This window comes from Chiloscyllium punctatum, chromosome 9 (assembly GCF_047496795.1).
Source record: "Chiloscyllium punctatum isolate Juve2018m chromosome 9, sChiPun1.3, whole genome shotgun sequence".
NCBI lineage: Eukaryota > Metazoa > Chordata > Chondrichthyes > Orectolobiformes > Hemiscylliidae > Chiloscyllium > Chiloscyllium punctatum.
This window is the reverse complement of record NC_092747.1, coordinates 33,247,284-33,273,119: the sequence shown is the minus strand read 5'-3', so window position 1 is coordinate 33,273,119 and position 25,836 is coordinate 33,247,284. Positions and strand designations below refer to the sequence as shown.

At 42.0% G+C, this 25,836-nt stretch overlaps 1 protein-coding gene across 3 annotated transcripts in view; it reads right to left on the bottom strand.

Moving 5' to 3' along the window:
- The window catches only part of dclk1a (doublecortin-like kinase 1a), a 352,098-nt gene that overhangs the window by 181,127 nt on the left and 145,135 nt on the right, over window positions 1-25,836 (bottom strand). For all 3 annotated transcript variants that reach the window (XM_072577209.1, XM_072577210.1, XM_072577208.1), the window contains exon 4: window positions 759-861. In XM_072577209.1, coding sequence (XP_072433310.1) covers window positions 759-861 — 103 coding nt within the window. The remainder of the gene's footprint in view (window positions 1-758; window positions 862-25,836) is intronic.

The following is a 25,836-nucleotide window of genomic DNA, read 5'->3' as shown; positions in this document are numbered from 1 at the left end:
TCCTGATGAAGGGCTTTTGCCCGAAACGTCGATTTTCCTGCTCCTCAGATGCTGCCTGACTAGGAGTCAGTAATGTTAATGGTATCATTGTGCACCCACACCACACTAAAAGTAGAGGTCGTACACCCATCGATTATAGCATCTCCTCAGTGTCTCACTAGCCACGTCCCTCAGCTGGTCCCTCACCTTTGCCACTCTGTTGGCTATATCACTAATTGCCTGCTTCACCATTTCACTCAGAGTGTGGCAGTGAGTGAGACTACAAGGGTTCTTTCTGAACGCTCCTCTGGATCAGTAGATTTCTAACACATTTTAGAGGCAGAATGCTGCTTCATAAACTTAAGTATGAAGCCATGACACAAATCCTGTGACATTGCTGACAGCCTTATTATAGACACTGCGCCTGCATGGGCTGAGTGTATTCCCTACAGTTGCAGTGGCAACAAATGCAGCCCCAAAACGAATCCTGCCTCCAACCACTATTCAGGAATTCCTGCGAGGAAGTGGCCATCAGATGAGATCAGATAAGACTAAGTTTTTAACATCCTTCCTTCAATAAGATGCCCAGAAATGAACAAAATACTCAGAATGTGGTCTGACCGATGAATTGTAGAGATGTAGCATTGTTTTCTTGCTTTTACACTCTATGGTCAGTGACTGCCACAATCTTGGAATTGTTTTGTTTTTTTCTGACAATGTAACATTCATTTGTTGTTTATTTTAGTCAAGCTTCAGTTTATATGCCAAAAGAAACTTACCGTTTTCATCCAGTGAGAAGTCATCCTGTGCATAGCGGAACTTCTCAGGACCACAGGCAACAAAAATGTCATCATCGCCAAAGAAATCCTGAAGGCACATCACCTAGAGTGGACAGAAGAATAACAAGGTAAGTATTCCATCACAATCAAACCGACAACAAAATGTGTGTACACAACCCACCCAATTCTCCTTCCAGCTGATCTCAACACCATGGAAAATAGACAATAGACAATAGACAGGCAGAAAAGCAGGCTGTTTTTTTTATAAAGGGTGGCATATTGAAAATCTACCAGTTTCTCTTTTATTTCACTTTGCCTGGACTTGAATCTCTGTTGCTAAATCTTGTATTCACCATCATTGCTTCAGAACCTCAGTAAAAACAGAACTTTATATTTTTCTACAGCATTATGGACAATGTAATTCCCTGACCAAGATTTCACTTGGCTTATCTGTGCAAGGTTCCTGGCTGATATTGAATGAAATACAAACAAAATAGCTGCATTTGACTTTTTATAACATCACTTTTGTTCTAATGATCAAGGAAAACGCTCCCTGCCACCATCTACATTTATCCAGGAATTTTACGATTCAGTCCACAAAGAAGTTTGTTGGATATATACTAAATATATACTGAGCATCTTTCTGATGGTGACTTCATTATTTTGCCCACAGTGGCACTACACTTAGTTTTCAGGCCTTGAAAGCCTACATTCAAACAAGAAGGTTACCACGGTTAAGCATTTCTAGTGTAAGGTTTAGATTAGAACTTTTAACTTATTTGTTTTCAGAACAGATGCTAACTCACTTGCTACTTCTCTCACCATTTTCTATCTTTCTTTCAGATTTACAGCATGTTTTTGATTGTATCAGTGCCAAATGTGCAACAGATATAGTATTTCAATACCCATGACAAAAGACTGCAAGTATATCAGAAATTATCAGTCCCCAATAGGGATTCTCTGTTCGTAAACATCACAGGTTAAAATTCCATATTTACTCAATATAAATGTCCAATACAGAGAAAGTTTCCCTTTACCTACAGGTCACTTTTTTGGTTTATTAGTTTTCAAAATATTTTACTTGCAGTATATAAATTGTTTGTGTCTGATAAATAGAGCTTGCAAGAAATTGCTCTCAAAAGTCTAGATTTTTGATTTCCTCCTCAAGGCACAGGTATCAGATTTCCAATACCCACAAAGTTGTGGTGATTTTCATGTGAACTTAGGACTCAAAGCAGAATCCTATAAGGACCTGAGCAATATGGCAAGGTGTGTGGCAGAATTGAGTGAAATGTCCAGTGAGGCATATCTCAAAGTCAAGAAAATCTTCCCACATCTTTAATGATTTTTGCAAACAGAGTGGTGAGATTCTTGTCAGAGAGCAGTGAGTTGCCAATTGATAGTGATTTACACTTGTTAATGTCTATGTTAACAGACCAATTCATCTCATTTATTACTAATTTTTGCAATCAACCTTTTCACAAATGTTATCACACACCTCTCAAGCAGGTAGGTCTCCCAATCTAGGGGTAGGGATGCTACCACTGCACCACAAGAGGGTCCATTTAGAAACTGGTTATGATCTAACAAAATTCTCCCAACAAACTAGACATCAGGCAAATTCAACGTTGGAAACCAGAAAAGCTGCTTGGCAAGTTGAGCTCGCCACTTGCATCAAATGACCCCCACGTTGGATACTAGACACTAAAATCTCAGAGCAAGCTGCATGGGCACCATTACATGTACCCCACATGTGACTGGCACTGGTATCTTACATATGCCAGGCTCTAACAGCCCTCATGACATATCTCAGATGCACTTCCAGCTGCACTGACAACTATCACTATGATGCTGCAGCAAGGATCAACTAGGCTGCATCTCCAGGCTCTTTATTTCAGTGTCATAGCACTCACACATTGAGCCTACCTTGATGCTCACAGCAACTCTGCCTTGCATTGCACTGCCTTGACTTGATGCACGTAGGTACCAGGCTCATGTCACTGCTGGTTTGCCTTGCCATTTAGAGCAGACATAAAGCTAGGAAGTTTGCAACCGTTGCCAGTAGGCCTCAGTCCAGTCAAGGGAGACTGCCTTTGCTCAGGATATTCCAGCATAGCAAGTCAAGGGAAGCCTGTGATACCAGGCCACAGCCTGCTCAGGGACAGGGAGAGCCAGAGTAAGGATGATCTCTTCATAAGGGTGAGGAGCCTGATGGCGGCAGCACAGCACTCCACTTGGCTCTTTCTGATGTATTATGGGCTGTTTTCCTCTGTTGGTGCAAGTGTAAAGATAGCCCAAGTGAGTAGGCAGTACAGAGGGCATACAAGATGAATGGTGTGAGGGGTTGGTCTGGGTCGGGGAAAATGGGGAAGATGTTGCAGGCAATAGTAAAAGTGATACAGCATGTGATTTGATGGAAAGTGGGTACAATAGCAGAGATAGAACCTGAGTGGGGTTGCTTATGCTGATTGAGTGGAGAAGGCAATTGACTTTCTTCTTACAGTGCTGGGCATTCCATCAGATGGCTAAAAGTAATTTTAACCCAAGTGGCAACTTTGGAACAGGCTGGCATAGACTGGCATTATGGCTTCCACAGCTTGTCCTGGAGGTGCAAGAAGTCCAGACTCTGTACCATTCCATTCAGCATGGCCTCCAGGCAAAATGGAATGCCAATCCATCCCCCTCTGTCAGGTTTACGGCAAATGTCAGGAACATGACACGGTGCATGACAGACTTTTAAAGATAGCACCTATACCAGGGATGCCGGTTAATCTGGGAACATTGCAGAGTAAGATATGGTGTAAATCGGACAAAATACACATCACGGGATGGGAATGGTAAATAATGCTTAATTTGGTAAGATAAAGTGAGAAAACTCAGTGACAATTCCTCCATCAAACTTTTTGTGACTCGCACTTAGCCAAAATACCTTGAGGTTCAACCCCTAGACAACATCAATCAGCCATGCAACTGCAATTACATTTAAAGTTAAAGTTGATCGAGTCCTCAAATAACTAGGTACCCTTACTTACCAGCAGATGGCAGTCCAGAGAATGGACTTTCACAGCTGGGGTGACACAATGACAACCACGTCTGCTAATGCTAAAGATTAATTCATTTAAAGATTTTTCATACAATTTCTATGCCTTTCTATCCTTTCCTCTAGGAAAGTGATCAATATCATTAATTTTAATGATGAAAAGCAGTTTACAGCATGGAGTGCCCCTTCACCAACACTATTTCAATCTGCTATTACTAATAATTGGGACTGACTGAGAAATATGATACTGATAATTAGACCCAACCAAGAGAGGCAATTTTTTGAGTCCCTTTAATCTTCAATACACATGTCGATAAGGTTTTGGAAGCAGCATCAACAGGAATGTTTAAACAGGAATTGGAATAAACTTGAAAAGTAAAAAGCAATACAGCCTGATTAGAAGACTACATCCAATGCACAAGCTCTCTTTTCATAATAGTTGCTGCCTTACTCAGGCAAGCTTTTAAAGGTCATACGTCCTTCAGTGTTTGAGTGAATAGTCAAGTGAGTATGGACAGGTAGTTCGGAGAGGTAGTTGGGTCAGGTTGGGCAGGGTCTACTCTCCCTCCCACTCTGCCGAGGACATGGAGGTCCTGGACCTCCTTCACCGCCACTCCCTCACCACCAGACGCCTGGAGGAAGAACGCCTCATCTTCCGCCTCGGAACACTTCAACCCCAGGGCATCAATGTGGACTTCAACAGTTTCCTCATTTCCCCTTCCCCCACCTCACCCTAGTTCTAAACTTCCAGCTCAGTAACTGTCCCCATAACTTGTCCGGACTTGTCCTACCTGCCTATCTCCTTTTCCACCTATCCACTCCACCCTCTCCTCCTTGACCTATCACCTTCATCCCCTCCCCCACTCACCTATTGTACTCTATGCTACTTTCTCCCCACCCCCACCCTCCTCTAGCTTATCTCTCCACGTTCCAGGCTCACTGCCTTTATTCCTGATGAAGGGCTTTTGCCTGAAACGTCGATTTTGAAGCTACTTGGATGCTGCCTGAACTGCTGTGCTCTTCCAGCATCACTAATCCAGAATCATGGGGAAGTCAGTCAGGTGGAGGGGTGGTGAAGTTGGTACATACAAGGGTGGGATGGTTGGTTGCGATGCTCAGTTGAGTTACTCCGGTTTATCCTTTGGTTCGATTATAACTGATGTAACTCAACATTCCAAGGCTAACTATGTAGGTACGCCCCCTCCAACACCACCAAGTACCACCACCACAGTCCACACAGTTTCATATCTGATCCAAGGAATCCCTGGCAGAGGAAATCATTCCTTTGGAAGTTTAAACATAGAGATCAATTTCAGTATTTAAATGTGCAATTAGACTTATGAGGTCCTGATGTGTATCTCCACTGGTCTACAGCCAATCTCAATAATCTGCATACTGGAAGATATGATTGCTATTTTTTCAAACCCAATGGTTGAGAGAGACATCTCCAACAGCAACTTCGTGACTTTCAAGTTTATCACACATTTATTCTCAGCTGACGTTGCTGTGACACTTGACGCTAAATGAAGATGAGTGCTATGACCTCATCCTGACTTTCATATACATTTTGGGTACCTTAAGCGGAAAGCGATTTTAGATTAGATATTTATTTTCATGTGCATTCCAAAGGACATAGCTGCAAACAATGTTAAATATAGCTCAACTGACTTTGAGTCTGATGTTGTAAAGACACAATTCAAAATGGAAGCAAGTAACCAGAGACCAGAACCAAAGCTGTATGCTCAATCTGTAAAGGCTCCCCTGTATTAGTTTTCAGTCTAGCTGAGGCTTCATGCAAACTTAAGGGTTGGAGCCCAGAGTGAATTTTGTTAAAGACTGGTTCTCAATCATTGATACAGCCAGCTGGTATTGACCTTCATTAGAACCGAGTGACAATTTGACTATATTTTTATTTTGATTAATTTTGATTTGGATGTTGTTAAGCAACTTAACTGTTCCAAACCTGCTGCAAGTGGACTTTCCAGGGAGGTGCACTCTCCTGGATACTGGGCTATGAGTTCTCTTACTCTATTTAAATCAAATGGGAACTCCTTTGCTGTTTCGTGTCTGCATACCAGCGGCAACTACAATGGGTTGCCAGCCCAGAATCTGAATAAAATATTAACCATTTGGCAGAGGCTTGGCTTTGTTTTGGGGTTTTGCTATGGGCTGACCCAGAGTCCCTCTGTTCAGCACATGTCCTGAGTGAGGCTGTACAATTGCCTTCATTCAAGTGGTGTTCGCCAAGCTCAGGTGGCCTAGTGACGGTGTCCACTTCCATTGACAGATCCTGTAACTCTAATGCACCACTTGCCACATTTTCTAATGGCAAAATCAGTTGTAGTGCTATTTGAAGTCCTGTTGGGCTTCAGCTGATAGGTGCTTTTGCATGATTATGTGATTAGTTCCACATACCAAAATGCCTCTCAGCATCCATTAAGGGTCAAACCAAATTCACATGCCTATGCATTTCATCTTAACGTCATCAAAAAGTCCAATATAGATTCCTCTGGTTCTCAAACTGCTGAGTAAAAATTACACTATCTCAGAATTAGAGGAGGCATGGGTTCATAATATTTCTTAACTTGTGGTAACTCGGGTGATAATGGTTTGACAGTGGAGGAGGCCCAAGATCTGCATGTCCTTGATGGAGTGGGAGGGGGAGTTGAATCATTCAGCCATGGGGCAGTGAGGTTGGTGGGTGCAGCTGTCCCAGAGATGTTCTCTGAAATGATCAGCAAGAAGGCCCCGATGTAGAGGAGACCACATTGGGTGCAACGGATGCAGTAGATGACATTAGTAGAGATACAGGTAAATTTCTGACATGTGGAAGGATCCTTAGGGGCCTTGGATGGAGGTGAGGGGAGTGGTGTGGGTGCAGGTTTTGCACTTCCTGTGGTGGCAGAGAAAGGTGCCAGAAGTGGGGTGTGGGCTGGTGGGGGTGTGTGGACCTGACGAGGGAGTCGCGGAGGGAATGGTCTCTCTCTGGAACACTGATAGGGGTGGGGAGAGAAACATATCTTTGGTGGTGGGATCTGTTTGGAGGTGGCAGAAGTGGCGGAGGATGATGCGATGTATGCGGAGGTTGCATGGCTGAACACTTCAACTCGCCTCCCACTCTGTCACGGACATGCAGGTCCTGGGCCTCCTCCACCGTCAAAACACTACCACTTGACACCTGGAGGAAGAATACCTTGGGACCCTGCAATCACATGGGATAAATATGGATTTTGACAACTTCCTCATTTCACCTTCCCCACATTATCACAGTCCTAAACCTCCAACTCAGCACCGCTCTCCTGACCTGTCCATCACTTCCCCCCCGACCTATCACCTTCATCCACCTATCCCTATCTCAGCTACCTTCCCCCCTAGACCAGCCCAACTTCCATTTATCTCTCAGCCCCCCCGGCCTACAAGCCTCATTCCTGATGAAGGACTTATGCCCAAAATGTCGATCCTCCTGCTCCTCCTGCCTGACCTGCTGTGCTTTCCCAGCAACACACTCTCAACACTGATCTCCAGCATGTGCAGTCCTCACTTTCTCCCAGTTTTCAAAGGCAGGATTGAATGAGTCAAGCTTCCCAAATAAAGGCATAATGCCAGAAATACTTACTCCAACTCAAAGACAATTTCTTCAGGAGCATTTCTTTTTTCTCATCAACACTGAAATAATTCTACAGAGGCCAGATCCCATCACCAAGTCACCCTTTATTTACACATTCATAGTAATTGATACTGGTCCTGCTTCCTCAGAGGCAGCTTGGAGAGTGAACAGAACCTCTGACACTCCTGTTTTTTTTTCTCTTTTTAGTGAACAAAACCTCTGATGCTCCTGTTTATTGTTTTTCTTTGTTTTTCCTTTAGAGCCAACAGAATCTCTGACACTCCTGTTTATATTTTTTTTCTTTTTTTTCTTTTTAAAACCCCCACACTACCACCTAACTGCGGTAGTGCTTATTTTTTTCCCCAGCACCCATGGTGTGTGTGTGCAGGTGTGAGACACAGTGAGAGACACAAGGTGCACGAATCTTTATTCAATTTCCACCAGCAGGAAGATAGGAAAACATCCGAGTGGCCAGTGACAAGCAGTGCCCTTCACAAAAGGGCAATGCTGTGTGATCAAACAGTGAAGGGGAGGGTAGGGACTAAATCAAAATAGAGTTGGAGGGGGAAATAATGCACTCCGCTCCCTGCAGCGCCCACCTCTCCCTGAACGACTCCAGGGTGTTGGTGGACACCACGTGCTCCTTCTCCAAGGACACCCCGGCTCTAACGTAACTGCGGAAGAGGGGCAGACAGTCGGCCCTAATGACCCCCTCCACGGCCCACTGCCTGGACCTGTTTATGGCACACTCCTGTTTATTTTTTTTTTAGCAGAGTCTGAGAATATCCTTTTTATTTTTCTTTTTTTGACAAGCACCGCCCTTCACATCAAAGGGCAACTCAACCTTTTTTTTTACAAGCCCTGCCCTTCACTCCTGTTTTTTTTTTAACCCCCACACTACCGCCTAAGTGCGGTAGTGCTTATTTTTTTCCCCAGCACCCATGGTGTGTATGTGTGCAGGCGTAAAACACAGTGAAAGACACAACGTGTACGAATCTTTATTCAATTGCCACCACCAGGAAGATAGAAAAACACCCGAGTGGCCAGTGACAAACACTGCCCTTCACATCAAAGGGCAATGCTGTGTGATCAAAACAGTGAAGGGGAGGGTAGGGACTAAATCAAAATAGAGTTGGAGGGAGAAATAATGCACTCCACTCCCTGCGGCGCCCACCTCTCCCTGAACAACTCCAGGGTGTTGGTGGACACCGCGTGCTCCTTCTCCAAGGACACCCGGGCTCTAACGTAACCCCGGAAGAGGGGCAGACAGTCGGCCCTAATGACCCCCTCCACGGCCCGCTGCCTGGACCTGTTGATGGCACACTCCTGTTTATTTTTTTTTTTCTCTTTTTTTTTTAAATTTAACCCCCACACTACCGCCTAACTGCGGTAGTGCTTATTTTTTCCCCAGCACCCATGGTGTGTGTGTGCAGGTGTGAGACACAGTGAAAGAGACAAAGTGCACGAATCTTTATTCAATTTCCACCACCAGGAAGATATGAAAAACACCTGAGTGGCCAGTGACAAGCACTGCCCTTCAAACCACAGGGCAATGCTGTGTGAGCAAAACAGTGAAGGGGAGGGTAGGGACTAAATCAAAATAGAGTTGGAGGGAGAAATGATGCACTCCACTCCCTGCGGCGCCCACCTCTCCCTGAACGACTCCAGGGTGTTGGTGGACACCGCGTGCTCCTTCTCCAAGGACACCCGGGCTCTAACGTAACCCCGGAAGAGGGGCAGACAGTCGGCCCTAATGACCCCCTCCACGGCCCGCTGCCTGGACCTGTTGATGGCACACTCCTGTTTATTTATTTTTCTTTTTCTTTTCTTTTTTTTTTATGGACGTATCCCCTATTTATATTTTTTTGCTTTCCTTTTTTTTATTTAACCCCCACACTACCGCCTAAGTGCGGTAGTGCTTATTTTTCCCCCAGCACCCATGGTGTGTGTGTGCAGGTGTGAGACACAGTGAAAGACACAAAGTGCACGAATCTTTATTCAGTTCCCACCACCAGGAAGATATGAAAAACACCCGAGTGGCCAGTGACAAGCACTGCCCTTCAAACCACAGGGCAATGCTGTGTGAGCAAAACAGTGAAGGGGAGGGTAGGGATCAAATCAAAATAGAGTTGGAGGGAGAAATGATGCACTCCACTCCCTGCCGCGCCCACCTCTCCCTGAACGACTCCAGGGTGTTGGTGGACACCACGTGCTCCTTCTCCAAGGACACCCGGGCTCTAACGTAACCCCGGAAGAGGGGCAGGCAGTCGGCCCTAATGACCCCCTCCACGGCCCGCTGCCTGGACCTGTTGATGGCACACTCCTGTTTATATCTATCCACCAGGGCTCCCTGATTGGTCCAGATTAACAGCTTCAATCAGGGAACTCATATTCTATGAGGTCCAGTTGGCTGATCTCGTTACAATCACTACATCTCTGGTATCGTTTTCTCAGGACTTGTTTATAGTCTCAGCATCAGCACTACTACATTGTGATGCATCTGCGACTACTCAGCTGCCAGCCAGTCAGATCATCCAACAGCTCATGTGAGCAGGACATCCTGACCCTGGGAGACACAGTACCACTATCACATTTCAAAAGCCACTCCCAATGTAAAATTCACCCTCTTTCTCTGCCCACTCTCTCATCTCCATGGTCTTACTCATCCTACTTAGGAGGGTAGAGAAAGTGAGGTTTGTAGATTCTGGAAATCAGGGTTGAAAAGTATGGTGTTGGAAAAGCATAGTAGGTCAGGCAGCATCCAAGGAGCAGGAGTGTTGATGTTTGTGGCATAAGCACTTCATCAGGAGTGCCCATATTCCTTGTGAAAGGTTTATGCCCAAAAGGTTGACTCTCCCATCCGTCAGATGCTGCTTCACCTATTGTGCTTTTTCAGCACCACACTTATCAACTACTTAGGATGGGGGCACAGTAGACAGTGAAGAAAGTTTTCTAAGATTACAAAGGGAGCTTGATCAAATAGGTCAGTGGATGGAGTTGGGAGTCCAATCTGGGTAAATGCGATGTATTGCATTTTGGTACAACAAACAAGGGGTAGGGTTTATACAATTCACGGTAGGGCTTTGGGTAGTGCTGTAGAACAGAGGGATCTAGGGTGCAGGTACATAAATCTTTAAAATTTGTGTCACATATAGACAGGGGGTTAATAAGGCATTTGGCACACTTGCCTTCATTGCTCAATCCATTGAGTAGAGGAGTTGGGAAGTCATGTTGAGATGGTACAGGGCAGTGTGTCCAGTTCTAGTCGCCCAGTTATGAGAAAAATATTATTAAGCTGGAGAAGGTTTAGTAGAGGTTTATCAGGATTTTGCCAGACATGAAACATAGAACAGTACAACACAGTACAAGCCCTTCAGTCCTTGATATTGTGACGTCCTTTTATCCTACTCTAAGATTAAACTAACCTACACAATCTTCATTATACTATCAGCCACGTGCCTATCTAATTGTCACTTAAATATGCCTAATGTATCTGACTGTACTACCACTGCTGGCAGTGCATTCCACGCACCTGCCACTCTCTGTGTAAAGAACCTATCTCTGACATCTCCCCTAAACATTTCTCCTATCACCTTAAAATTATGGCCCCTTGTGATTGCCATTCCTGCCCTGGGAAAAGGAATCTGGCTATCCACTCTATCTATGCCTCATCATCGTTTACACCTCTATCAAGTCAGCTCTCATCCTTCTTCACTCCAATGAGAAAAGCTCAAGCACCCTCAACCTTTCTTCATAAGATCTGCCCTCCAGTCCAGGCAGCATCCTAGTAAATCTCCTCTGCATCCTCTCTAAAGCTTCTAAATCCTTCCTGAACAAAATATTCCAAGTCTGGTCTAAAGAGGGCTCTATAGAGCTGCAGCATAACCTTGTGGCTCTTAAACACCATATGCCTTCTTAACAACCCTATCAACTTGGGTAGCAACTTTGAGGAATCTATGAACATGGACCCCAAGATCCCTCTGTTCCTCCACACTGCCAAGAATCCTATCTTTAACCCCATGTTCTGAATTCAAAATTCGACCTTCCAAAATGAATCACTTCACACTTTTCCAGGTTGAATTCCATCTGCCACTTATCAGCCCAGCTCTGCATCCTGTTGCAACCACACTATCCACCACTCCACTAACTTCATGCCATCAGCAAATTTACTGATCCACCCTTCCACTTCCTCATCCAAGTTGTTTATAAAAATCACAAAAAGCAGAGGTCCCAGAACCGATCCCTGTGGAACACCACTGGTCACCAAGCTCCAGACTGAATACCTTCCATCAACTATTACCCTCTGTCATGTATGGGCCAGCCAATTCTGTATCCAGACAGCCAGATTTCCCTATATCCTATGCCTTCTTACTTTCTGAATGAGCCTACCATGGGGAACCTGATCAAACACCTTACTAAAATCCATGTACGCCACATCTAATGCTCTACGTTCATCAATGTATTTTGTCACATCCTCAAAGAATTCAATAAGGCTTATGAGGCATGACCTGTCCCTCACAAAGCCATGCTGACTATCTCTAATCAAACATGGTTTTCCAAGTAATCATAAATCCTGTCTCTCAGAATCCTCTCCAAACATTTGCCCACCAGCGACATAAGACTGACTGGTCTATAATTCCCAGAATTATCTCTATTCTCTTTCTTGAAGAAGGGAATTACATTTGCCACCCTCCAATCATCTGGCAGTACTCCAGTGGACAGTGACGATGCAAAGATCACCGTCTTTGGCAAAGCAATTTCTTCTCTAGCTTCGCACAGCAACCTTGAGTATATCCCATCTGGCCCAGGGGACTTATCTATCCTTATCCTTTTCAAAATTTTCAATACATCCTCCTTCTTGACATCAACCTGTTTATCAGCCTGTTTCACACTGTCCTCACAAATGTCAAAGTCCCTCTCAGTAGTGATTACTGAAGCAAAGTATTCATTAAGGATCTCCCCTACCTCCTCTGACTCCAGGCGCAAGTTCCCTCCATTATCCCTGATTGGCCCTACCCTCACTCTGGCCATCCTCTTGTTCCTCGTGTATGTGTAGAATGCCTTAGGGTTTTCCTTAATCCTACCCGCTAAAGCTTTTTCATGCCCCTTCTAGCTCTCCCAACTCCATTCTTAGTTCCATCTTGTCTACCTTATAATCCTCTAGAGCCCTGTCTGATCCTTGCCTCCTCAACCTTAAGTAAGCTTCCTTCTTCCTCTTGATTAGATATTCCACATCCCTTGTCACTCAAGATCCTTTCACCCTCCCATCCCTTCCTGGCCTTAGTGGGACAAACCTGTCCAGCATTATCAGCAAGTGCTTCCTAAACAACTTCCACATTTCTGCTATGCATTTCCCTGAGAACATCTGTTCCCAATTTAGGTACCCCAGTTCCTGCCTAATAGCATTGTAATTCTTGCTCCCCCAATTAAATACTTTCCCATACCTTCTGCTCCTATCCCTCTCCACGACTATAGTAAAGGTCAGGGAGTTGTGATCACTATCACCAAAATGCTCTCACTAGGAGATCTTGCACCTGACATGGTTCGTTGCCAAGCATCAAATCCAATATAGCCTCCCTCTAGTCGATCTATCCACATATTGAGTCAGGAACCCTTCCTCAACACAGCTGAAAAGAACTTCTCCATCCAAGCTATTTGAATTAAGGAGGTTCCAATCAATATTAGAGAAGCTAAAGTCACCCATGACAAAAACCCTGGTACTTCTCGACCTTTCCAAAATCTGCCTCCCAATCTACTCCTCTCTGTTGCAACTGGATGGTCTGTAGAAAACTCCCAATAAAGTGACTGGCCCTTTCCTATTTCTGACTTCCACCCATAGTGACTCTGCAGACAAACCCTCCATGACAACCACCCTTTCTGCAGCTGTGATACTATTCCTAATTAGCAATGCCGCTCTACCACTTATTTTACCTCCCCCATTCCTTTTGAAGCATCTAAACCCTGGAACATCCAACAACCATTCCTACCCCTATGATATCAAAGTCTCCATTATGGCCACAAATCATAGTTCCAAATACTAATCCATGCTCTAAGTTTATCACCCTTATTTCTGACATTTCTTGTGTTAAAATAGACATAGTTCAACCCATCACACTGACTGCACCTTTGCTCTATCAATTGTCTACGCATTTTCACAGACACTCTGCACTCTGTATCTGGCTGTTCACTACCTACTCCATTGCTCCAGTTTCTATCCCCCTGCCAATCTAGTTTAAACCCTTCCGAAGAGCTCTAGCAAACCTCCCGCCCATGATATTAGTGCCCCTCCAGTTCAAGTGCAACCTGTCCTCCTCGTCAGGTCCACCTTTCCCAGAAGGTATCCCAATGATCCACATATCCCTCCCTCCTACACCAGCTATGCAGCCATATGCTCATCTGCACATGCCCTCTGCTTCTAGCCTCACTTGCCCATGGCACCGGTAGCAGTCCTGAGACGACTACTCTGCTCGTCCTGCCTTTTAGCTTCCAACCTAACTCCTTAATTCTCTTTTGAGGTCCTCATCCCTTTCCCTACCTATCTCATTGGTACCAGTGTCTACCACGACTTTGGCTGCTCTTCCTCCCCCTTAAGAACGCTCTAGACTTGATCCAAGACATCCCTGACCCTGGCACCCAGAAGGCAACATACCATCTGGGAATTTTGTTCACGACCACAGAATCTTCTGTCTGTTCCTCTCACCACTGAATCTCTGATCACTATCACTCTCCTCTTCAACATCCCTCCCTTCTGAGCAACAGAGCCAGGTTTCAGTTGTAAAGAAATGTTGGATAGGCTGGGACATTTTTCGCTGGAGCATAGGAGGTTCAGAGGCACCCTGGTAGAAGCTTATAAAATAACAAGAGGCTTATATAGAGTTAATGGTAGTTGCTTATCGCTAGGATGGGAGATTTCAAGACTTGGGGGCACATTTTTAAGGTGAGAGGAGATAGATTTAAAAAAGACACAAGAGGCATTTTTTTTACACACAGGGTTGTTGGGGGTGGAACGACCTACCTGAGGAAGTGGTGGATGTGGGTACAATTACAGCACTTAAAAGATATTTGGATAGGTACATGAATAGGAAAGGTTTGGAGGGATGTGGGCAAGGAGCAGGCAGATGGGACTAGTTGAGTTGGGATGATGTTGGGTATTGAGTGGTTGGATCTAAAGGTCTGTTTTCGTGCTGCATGACTCGATGACTCTATGTAGCAATTACAGTGATCCGAAGATCACCTGTCCTCCTTTGGTTCCCAGCTTTTTCAGATTTTAAAACAAAAATTGAAAAGAACATTTTTTCTCAGGGGGTCAGGAATCTTTAGAACGCTTCTTCAAAAGGCAGTAGAAGTAGTCTTTGACATTTTTAAAGCGAAGAAGGAAGGATTCTTGATAAGCAAGAGGGTGAACAGTTAGTGCGAGTAGGTAGGAACATGGAGTAATCAGATCAGCGGGGAGGACATGCCTGAATGGTGGAGCAAGCTCAAGGGGTAAAAAGGCCTAACTCTGTTCCTAATTTGTACCTGTTTACATGTATTTAGACAGATATGAATGCATCTTCACCGTTGAAGGACATCATGAGTAGCTCGCAAGAGTAATGGCAAGGCATTAGTTGCAGCATTCTTGAAGGTTTAGGGAGTCTTGTTCAATGATATCACTAATATCCACAGCAAAAGATTTTAGTTTCTTGACCAGCAGCTAATTTGCAATTCAACACAAGTTGCATTGTGCAAGTGATCCCTCAGATCACTGACAGCTATGGCGACGCTTTTATTTTAAGGCAGTCCAATATACCAATTCTCTTTGACCTTGAAAATCAAATCTCTGGGTGACTTCTGGGAATCCAAGAATGTCCACCCCTCCCCCACCCCCACCCCACATGCCATGGCATGGGCTGTATTTGGATCATAAAACGTTACAATCTCCCAAGTTTAACACTCTTCAGCAGAAATAAGAGACAAAATCGAGTGAAGTGTCATTAATATTTACATGACGTTAAATACAGTGATGATCTAACCATCCTACGAGAACAATTTATAATTGTTTCAAATGAGTTTTTAAAATATATGCTTATTTCAGCATTGCTTCAGTAAAGAAAGGTCTCAAAGTTGAACTTTTCTGAGCAGAATCAAATGTTTAGATGATAGAACAAGATGCTTGTCTTTGTTTCGACACACCACCAGAAGTACAGCTAAATGTTATGCAGAGTTTTGCACTGCAGTAGGTGCTTAGTTCTTTCCAGGCGGCTATATAAAGAAGTGTTTCAAACCCACACATAAAGCTTGTTACTGAGTAATTGTATTTTTGACGCTAAACTATTTTTAGATGGTGTAAATTGAGTGTATTTCTTCAATAATAGCCCAATGTTTTAAATTATTTTCCAGTTGTTGCAGGAGGATGTTCCATATTCATTTTTTTTTAGATTTATCGTTCCACAAATGTGATATTAATAGCAATTTTTCTTTCTGCACATTTAATGAAACTACCTTCAAACACAACATTCCTGCAATAATATGATATACTGACAGAAAGATAATTAACAAATTAGAGATGGAGAGTGCACCTCATCCTTCTATGTGAGAATTAAATCCTCATGGTGAAAATGATATTATCATTTCCAAGGCACAAGTTTCTGTGTGAAATGATTGTTTTATAATGAAACATGCTGGAATTAATGACATTAATAAAAGAGATAGAAATGTCCTTTGAGCTATTCTTCGTTGATTATAATTTATGAAAGCTATCAAATATTGCTAATCCAGTTAAGTGAAAATCCAAATCCAAACACGTAAAGTATTATGGAATTAAAATATTAAATGTTTAACTAGCCTTGGAGCTTCTTCAACATATAATTTTCTGCTTTTAAATCTTAGTAATTTCTTCTCTGTCTTAGGTGTTCTATAACACCCAGCTTTGCTCAATTTAGAAAGCCATTTTTCTTTCAAATCACCTCACAGTGCAATTTAGAAACCAGACAGGAATTTCTATGCTTAACTTTTGACCCTGAGGCAATAACTCAGGAAATTTGTAACTACTTGAAAGTTTTTGGGGAATCTATATTAGTTCTGGAAAATGATTGCAAATGATGTTTAAGCATTTATAAAAGGACAATTTATAACTTTTGTATAATAAGAAATACCATCCAGATCAACTGGCAACCCTTGACCTAGAAGCAGCACCAAGTGGAAGTTAGAGACTGTATGGATACGGACAGTAAAAGAGAGACCAAATGAACAGATGGGCTTCTGCTCCCTATGGAGAACTGGCCAGTTACTTGAAGAGAAGCAACAAGAAATCCACTTGAAAGAATTATACAGCTGAATTTGGAACCATTTAGATTGCCTGCTTCTTGGTGTATGCTCTTCTAATTATAATTCACATTTCATACTAACTGTGATTTACATGTTATTTTATGCTTAATTTACATTGACACAAATCAGAATGAAAGTTAAAATTACAAAAAGATGGGGCACGGCATGGTGGGGAACTTGCCATTGGCAATCCAGCTTAACTCTTGGGGCGATATATTGATTAAGGTGTTTGATGATCTGCCAATGAAGTGGACACCTTTGTCCTGGATTGTGTTGAGCTTTTTAACTGATGCAGAGGCTATACTCATTCAGGCAAGTAGACAGTCCTCCATCACATTCTGGACTTGTAAACACGGACAATCTCTGGGAGGTCAGAAAGTGAGCTACTTGCTGGAAAATTCCTAGTTTCTGATGTGCTCTTCGTATTTAGTTTCAGTATTTATATGGCCGCCAAAATTGGTTTCTGATTATTGGTGACCCATTCCCTGCCACCCCCGGGCTATTGATAGGTAGATATGCATTGATTATAATTTAGTTGAATATTTAGGTTTGGTTCTCTATCATTGGCGATGGTCCATTTAGGTGATCCAAATGTTATTTACCATTTGTCATTACAACCCTGCAGTTCCTATCCTTTGTACTACATCACAAATCTAACCCAGGATTTAAATTCAACAATTGTCACAATTTTCATCACAGTGTTATCCACTGCATCTTTCCCTCATTTGTAGCTCTGGAAAATATTTGTCTTAAGCTGGTGATCACATGCTTATTTTCAAGAAATTCAACACCTCAGTGACTTAAGATTTCCTAGATAGCTGAATATTCCTTTACTGGCAGACTTGAATGGTTCTCTCTTTTGCAGCTTCCCTCTCTCCCTTTCCATTTCCAGCCACATAGCAGCCCCACCCATGCACCAAGCCGCATCTTCTCAGCCCTACTGTAGTGCAGGCCCAATCATTTTCCCAACCCTGCAGCCCTTTTCATGTAACATCACCCCCCAGACTCAGCCAACATCAACCCCAGTCAGACACTCACTACAAACACTGACCTTCCCAGCTGCTCCTCGAATCACAGGCTGTATCTCTCCCGGGTTTGGGGCTGTTTAGTGAACCTGGCAGGGAAATAGCCTGTGTTAGGAGAATCTGTCCATTCTAATTCTAGGAGGCAACTTTTCTCCCATTGCTTTCGCCCAAGATTGAACATTCTAAACCACTTTGAGGGTTTTTGATGTCAGATTTGTCCTTCTCACCCCACACAAATGTACTTTGATCCCTGTTAACAGTCGTTATAGTTGTACTGCAAGTGTTTGGCAAGAGGCATAACTCATGCTGGAGCATAAGGCTTCAAGAGTTAGATATAGCTGTTAAGGCTAAAGGGATCAAAGGGTTTGGGGAGAAATCAAGAACAACGTACTGAGTTAGATGATCAACCATAACCATATTAAAGGGCAAAGCAGGCACAAAGGGTAAAATGGAGAAAGTGAGGACTGCAGATGCTGGAAACCAGAGTTGAAAACTGTGGTGCTGGAAAAACACAGCAGGCCAGGCAGCATCCGAGGAGCAGGAGAATCGACGTTTCGGGCATAAGCCCTTCTTCATTCCTGAAGAAGGGCTTATGCCCGAAACGTCGATTCTCCTGCTCCTCAGATGCTGCCTGGCCTGCTGCGTTTTTCCAGGACCACATTTTTCAACAAAGGGCAAAATGGCTTACTCCTGTTCCTATTGTCTATGTTCCAGTTCCAGAGTCGAATATTACAGTCTTTACTGCAACCAGTCTCTTCAGCCGTTTCTTGGTATCACACGAAGTGTCGTGAATTGACTGAAGCCTGGCACCTATGAAGCTGGTGACCTGAGGAGGACCCTGAATTGGATTGTCCACTCGGCACTTCTGGCATTAGTTGGTTGCAAGTGCTTTTGAATTATATTTTGCATCAAGTTGCTCGGCTCCCCTATCATTGAAGATGGGGTTGTTTGTAGAGTTATGTTCACCTCCTGTCAGTTGTTTAATTGTACACCACCATCTATAACTAGATGTGGCAGAATCTCAGATTTAACCTGATCTGAGATTGTAGATGCATAAATGTTTAAAAATTAAGCTATAAAATAAATAAACTACATCTGACTTAGATTTTATGTAACACTCCAAACGACACTTATACACAATCCTGCAGAACCAGCTGCTTCACATGTAGCAGTCAATAGATCATGCATTAGACTTATCACCCATCTCGGAACCCATTAAACTGAAATGGAAGCAAGTTTTCCTTGATCCTCAGGACTAAGAGGAAAATCAGCAGCACTGTGTAATCACTCTATTTATGGCACTGTATCCCTCCCCTCAATACAAAGGCTAATCCCGACTCTGCTGTTCGCTAAATCCCTTGTTCACGACACCAGTTTATTGGCATTTCTGAATTTTTCACCTTAAATGCATTTAGTTTGGTATAAAAGTAAATTGTTTACTTGATAAAATAAATTTATTTTTGGAGGTGTTCATGAATCAGGAGCTGTCCATTGCGATATAAATATAAACAGATTACAGTTTCAAACATCAGTTCAAAGGATCTTTTCTCCCTAGGTTGCTGTCCTATCGAATGGCCTTTTTTTATTTGCATCTAAGTCCTTACGAATCTTTGAGCCTTTGATGGTAACAATATAGATAGATACATAAATATTCCTCTTCTGGGGAGGAGGAAGAACTCAGTATGCTCACCTGTGAATGTCTCTTCACTGTGTAAGCACTCTGTGTGGTATCAATGCAGGACAACAAAGTTCAGATCAAGATCATGTACAATGTGGAAATCAAAGATGTAGATGCTTCCAACCACTCAATGACCTATTGTGTTTCAGATCCAACATGCTGTGCCATAATGCTAACTTGCGTCACAGGCCATTTATTTATTAACCACCTCCACCAAATACTGCAATCTTCAAACGACCATGGAACATAAATCAGAATCTCATAGCTTTGCATCATATATCCACTGTGTCTCCTAGGGGAAAGATCTATATATAACGTTGACAGAAGTTAAGCTAGCGTCCATAACACTTTGTGTACCATGCAGTTTTTAAAGAGCAGAACAGAAAGAAAATTTTAGCTGAAAGAAAGGGTCCAATTCAATACAAATACATTCTTCCGCAATATGATTTCATGTTAGTTCACCTTTGATCCTCCACTGCAGATGCAGTTTGGAAAAATAGTTATATTCTGCAATATGGAGTGGCATGGTGGTCCAGTAGTTGGCACTGTTGCCTCACAGCGCCAGGGACCTGAGTTCAATTCTACACTTGGGCGATTGTCTGTGTGTAGTTTGCACATTCTCCTCACAGCTAAGTAGGTTTCCCCCTGGCACTCTAGTTTTCCACTACAGTCTGAAGAAGTGCATATTAGGTGGATTAGCCATGCTAAATTGTCCATAGTGTCCAGGATGTACAGGTTAGGTGGATTAGCTATGGGAATTGAAGGGTTACAGCGATAGGATCAGTTTGGGTGGAATGCTCTTCAGAGGGTTGGTGTGGACGCGATGGGCCAAATGGCCTGCTTCCACACTGTAGCAATTCTATGAAATCAATTCTTGCTGTTCAACGCTAACCACCTGATCTTGACAATAGCAGCCTTAATTTCAAATATTTTCATATACATGCTTGAACGAAAAAGCAGCAAACAAGAGGGTTAATAAGGTGCCACAAAATGAACTAAAAAATACGTTTTTGCTACTAGTAACACAAGAGACAATTGTTATCTCCTTTCAACCTGCTGTTTCTGCCTACCTCCAATCCTCTATTGCTTATTATCCACCCTCATAATACAATGTGTGGCATTTAAATTACAATTCTGCTCTGATATTCTGGAGATAATTACATGGCCACTGTCCACACCTGCTGCTTCACCATATAAGAGCATTACCTTATTCAGTTCAGAAGGTAAAACCGATTATTAACTTTACATGATGGGGTTATATATCTTGAAATGCTCATCTCTAAGCATCTTTATTTAACTCATTACTCCTTTGAGCACAGCAGTACTGTTTGTGCAAAATCTGCAATTATACATCATGATAACATACAGTGGAACCAAGTCATTTTGAATATTTTAATAGTTATGTTTCAAGGTGATTGTGCTACAGGACAAATTAGATCCCAGAATGAAATCTGACCTGAATGACCATTTTTTTTTTACTTTGGTCAACATGGTGATCAGTTATTGAAACATTTCCACGAATTTCTTTAATAATAGAATAGAGGTTTATTATAAATGGATAAAACAAAAATTCAAACCAAGCTATCTATCAATTGTCTTTAAGGGAAGGAATTTTGCCTTCCTTGCCTGCTCTTCAGCCTATATTGGACTTCAGACCCATTGCATTGTGGTTAACTCTCACTGCCATTCAGTTCAAGACCAATAAGGAATACACAATAAAGACTGGCCCAACCAATGATGCCAGATCCCATGAATTTTCTTTTGCTATTAAAAAATAAAGAAAACATTAAAACACACAGCAAAACAAATTATTTAACCAATTTCCCAAAGCTTATCCATTTACAGAGATCTAAGTCCAGACAAATTACCCCTCAAAATCAATTTTTTAATTTCTATTTAACCTGATTCTCTCCAATTTCTTTCCTATGAATTATGGTGTCTTCTTACAATGCTCACAAAACAGAGACCAGACCTTCTGCATTTCCGGTAGCCTGCAAGTTTCTAATCAAACTCCACTCATCTGGAAGCTGCCCAATCTTTTCTTTTGAGGTAACTGATTTCTTTGAACAGTCCCATTGCCCCTTAAGGACCGATAACTAAACTTGCCTCTAACCCCAAGCAGGTCTCTTCTGAACTTCCCTAAAAGTTTTCAAGGTTTTCCAGGCTAAACTCAATCCTTCAGCATCCTGAACTGAAAGCAAGTTAATAGCTTTCAATGTTTATTCACCTGTCATAAAACCATTACAATACTAGCAATTTTCCATCAACATACCACAAGGTTCTACAGCCACTTACGTTTTCAGCAATGCTAACTTAGGTCATTTTTCTAGATAGACTCTCTGATCTTGTTTTTAAAGAAAATGCTCATGAAAGTAACCAAACCCCACATGTCACTATTTTGAAATCCAAACTCTAAAAATATTACCATATATTACGCTTCTTTCATCACATAATGAAGCTCCCACTTGAATATTAAACAAATAAGAAACATAAAATGAACATTGAAGAATTAGTTGCTTCAGCACAGTGACCACTGTTGAGGGCCAAAACAATGAACATATTAATAAAGGAGATAAATATAGTTCTCTGGACTAAAGGAATCAAAGGATATGATGAGAAAGTAGGAACAGAAAACTGAATTAGATACTCAGTTATGATCATATTTAATGGCCGAGCACACTCAAAGGTCTGAATGGCCTACTCTTACAGCTACTTTCTATGTTTTTATGATCAGAAAAGAAAGACAGGCTAACATTTTGATTCAGCAATTTATCACCAGTCCTAGTCACAGTACCACTTGGCTAAAGAAAAATGCTTAATGTGGTGAAACAAAGGTTAACTACACCATACTCCCATGCACACTATAAGCTGTAATGTGAATTTAAACATGAAGTAAGTTGGGAGAACAATATGAAATAAATGCTGGAAATAGTAGACAATATCACCTTACCATCCTAAAGTGCATGACTACTAGAAAATACCTTACTGACAGACAATAAGACTTAAGACAAGATCTACCACGCAAACCTAACAGGAAAAAAAAACTAAAAATGGCAGATATAACTACAACAGAACATTTTGTCTAATTCACAAGCTCAGATTTTTGATTTGACATTAATTTAATATTAGCAACACCCCATCTTAGACTAATACCAATTGCAAAATTCGGGTCACAGATGCCTCTTTGAAAATATTTAAAATGTGAATTGCTCAGCAGTTCTCTTCATTAAGTTTGATCTGTAAGACCACAAATCCTTAATGCTAACAGTTGCATGAAAAAATAGAGATAGTTGTACTGATCAGTTATTTGTAGTATAGGAAGAAGATAAATAATTAACTTAGGGTACATAAGATGACATTGGATATTAGCAAGCTCAAATTGATAAACATTGTTGAAAAAAAAAATCAGAAATCCTAGTCTTTATCAAAGGAGACTGAGAGTGCAAAATCAGTGAAGTTGTGCTGACAAGTCCAGACCAGTGAAAATGTTTTTGTATTTTAGCTTGAGTTTTTCTCACTCCTAAATGACTCCCTAGTGGTAGCTCATGCACCATTCACAACACCTCCATTCTTGCCAGGGTTGGAGGATTTGAGCTATAGGCAGAGGTTGAATAGGCTAGGGCTGTTTTCCCTGAGCATTGGAGGCTAAGGGGTGACCTGAAAGAGGTTTATAAAATCACGAGGGGCATGGATAGGGGCATGGATTTCCTGGGGTGGGGGAGTCTAGAACAATAGGGCATTGGTTTAGTGTGAGAGGAGAAAGATATAAAAGAGACTTAAGAGGTAATGTTTTCACGCAGAGATTGGTACATGTATGGAATGAGCTGCCAGAGGAAGTGGTGGAGGCTGGCACAATTGTAACATTTAAAAGGCATCAGGATGGGTATATGAATAGGGAGGGTTTAGAGGGATATGGGCCAGGTGCTGGCAAGTGGGATTAGATTGGGTTGGGATAACTGGTCGGCATGGACAAGTTGGACCAAAATGTCTGTTTCCGTGCTGTACATCTCTATGACTCTATGACATTAACTGATTCTACCAGACCTGTTGAGTTTGCCCGGCAATCTTTGTTTTTATTCTCAATATTCACTATTAGCAGATCCTGGCAGCTACACCAAAATGAAGCAAAATAAATTTCTAAATATTTATTATAGACATCATTATATTAAGAAAACCTCAATGATGAAGCCTATCTAATTCATTAAAATCCCCTCAAATTTTAATATTTTATCAAAACAATCACATATACATTATCCTATAAAGGCTTGTAATCATTTAATAACCTCTTGGAGCTTTCAATCAAACTATAAACATACTGCCCCATCCCCACCCTTTGCTCCCCGCTCCCCGACTTTTATAATGTTATGGTGTTGAAACAGTCAACCTGCAATAATGCTGGAATTACAGCACTTGGCATTACATCGATAAACAGCTATTGAAACAATAAAAATAGAAGTTTTCAATTTTGACATTGGAAGGCCATTTCTTTTTCAATTTTTAAATGGGAGGTTACTTAAATAACTTGACATTCTACAGACTTTAACTGCCCTTCACATGTATTTACGTCTATTGTAGAAATCTATAATTCATGCAAAGCTGAATGAATCTGTTCAACCTTTGCATTGAATTCAAATAACCCTGCTGAGTTTGGGTTTCCCTTGTGTGGGAGTCACAAACTGCACATGATTGGCCTCTGCACCCCCAGAATAGAATTTGTCAGAAATGAAGGTGGAGCTTTTGGATGCCACCCACCTGTCGAGGTCCATTACATTTCTACAGCAACGTGCAAACCCAGGCAAATTGTGGATGCCACCAAAACTAAACACTGCTGCCGGTAGAATATTGGGGCAAAAATACACATAGGCCTGTTTTTGGTCCCTGAATCAGCACAAACCAACATGCACTTCTGAACCTGACCAGAAATTAGATTCTGGGTTCACTTTTGTGCAAGTTGTCAGATGCAGTTATGTCTTCAGAGGCCACTTGCAGCTTATTTTAAAACCAATTGAAACAACTCCCCCCCCCCCCCCCCCCCCCCCCCCCCCCACCACAACCAGCCTTCTCTGGAAACCATTATTTAAGTCATAGCAATCACCGAAAAATCCAGGGTGATATCAGAGTCTGATTAGAGGCTCAACACTTAGATGCTCTGGCCACTTGCCAGTATCAGATAGCCATACATTCAGTATTGTTACGATTGAGCTAAAATTATTAATGGACAAGCCAGATCGCAGACTGAAACCTGTCTTGATAGATCAAATTTTGCTTTTAATGAATGGTCTCCTGGCACACAGTACTGCAGATTTTGTTTTAATAAAACAGAAGATTATCAACAAAAGAAATTAAGATAAAATAGAAGAAAACAAGCCCACCTCTTTATGACACAAATTCAAAGATATTTAAACACACAAAAGTATAATCTCAATAATCCCAAAACGCTCCTTTATAAATTGGAAAGGAGGTAATAAAGCTTATATATAGACGCCAAAAACACAGCTCCAGCACAGTATCCAAAATGCCACTCATTCAATATCCAAACCCAAGATCCTGTATCTAACAACATGATAGGTTTAAGTCTCTTTGACTTCAATTTATAGGCTGGAACTGCAGATCGTTTGTCCTGGAGCTCTTAAACACCTGAGTCTCAACGGACTCAGCTTTAAGTAACCTCTTCCGCATTTTACCCCACCGTTTCTGGTTTGGGACTAACATTAACTCTTCACCATAAGATAAGTTAGTTCACTATATAACACTTCATTTTCAGGAGCACCGTCTATATCGCCATCCTCATCCAAGGATCTCAGCCTGCCCCACTCAAAGTAAAACTGAAAACAAAGTCTCCCTCTTTGGGTTATGGGTACCTCTGTGAAATTTAGAGATATTTAAGTTTAGAAATATTAACATCAGACATACAGAAAGTCCACAGGTTACCAACCAAACAACCAAAAACCCAACTTACAATACATAATGTTAAAATTATATATAAATCACACAATTTACATCACAGTCTTTTGACTCATAGTCCATTTACTCATGCATGTTTTCCTGTCCACAGTAGTTTTAATGTAACAGGGATCAAAAATGTGTTCATACACCTAGGCACTCCCAAAACCATGTCTCTTAACTAATGGAACATCATCTGAACCTTAGTTTTGTGGTCTTTGGTGCTGGCTATAAGGAGACCAGACTGAACACTTGCCTCATGCATCATTTCCCAAGTTGTGCATGAATAGCAAAATCTTATGTTAAGCACTTCATTTTATGAACATATTAATTAGGAGGGCCCCACCATTTGGTGACTCAAACCCCCTTGCCAACTCAATAAGAGCATAACTGATCTGGTTGTGGCCTCAACACCACCATCTAACCCCATCTTAAAATTGCGAATGGTCCTGCCTTCGCCATTCTCTTGGAAAAGAGTT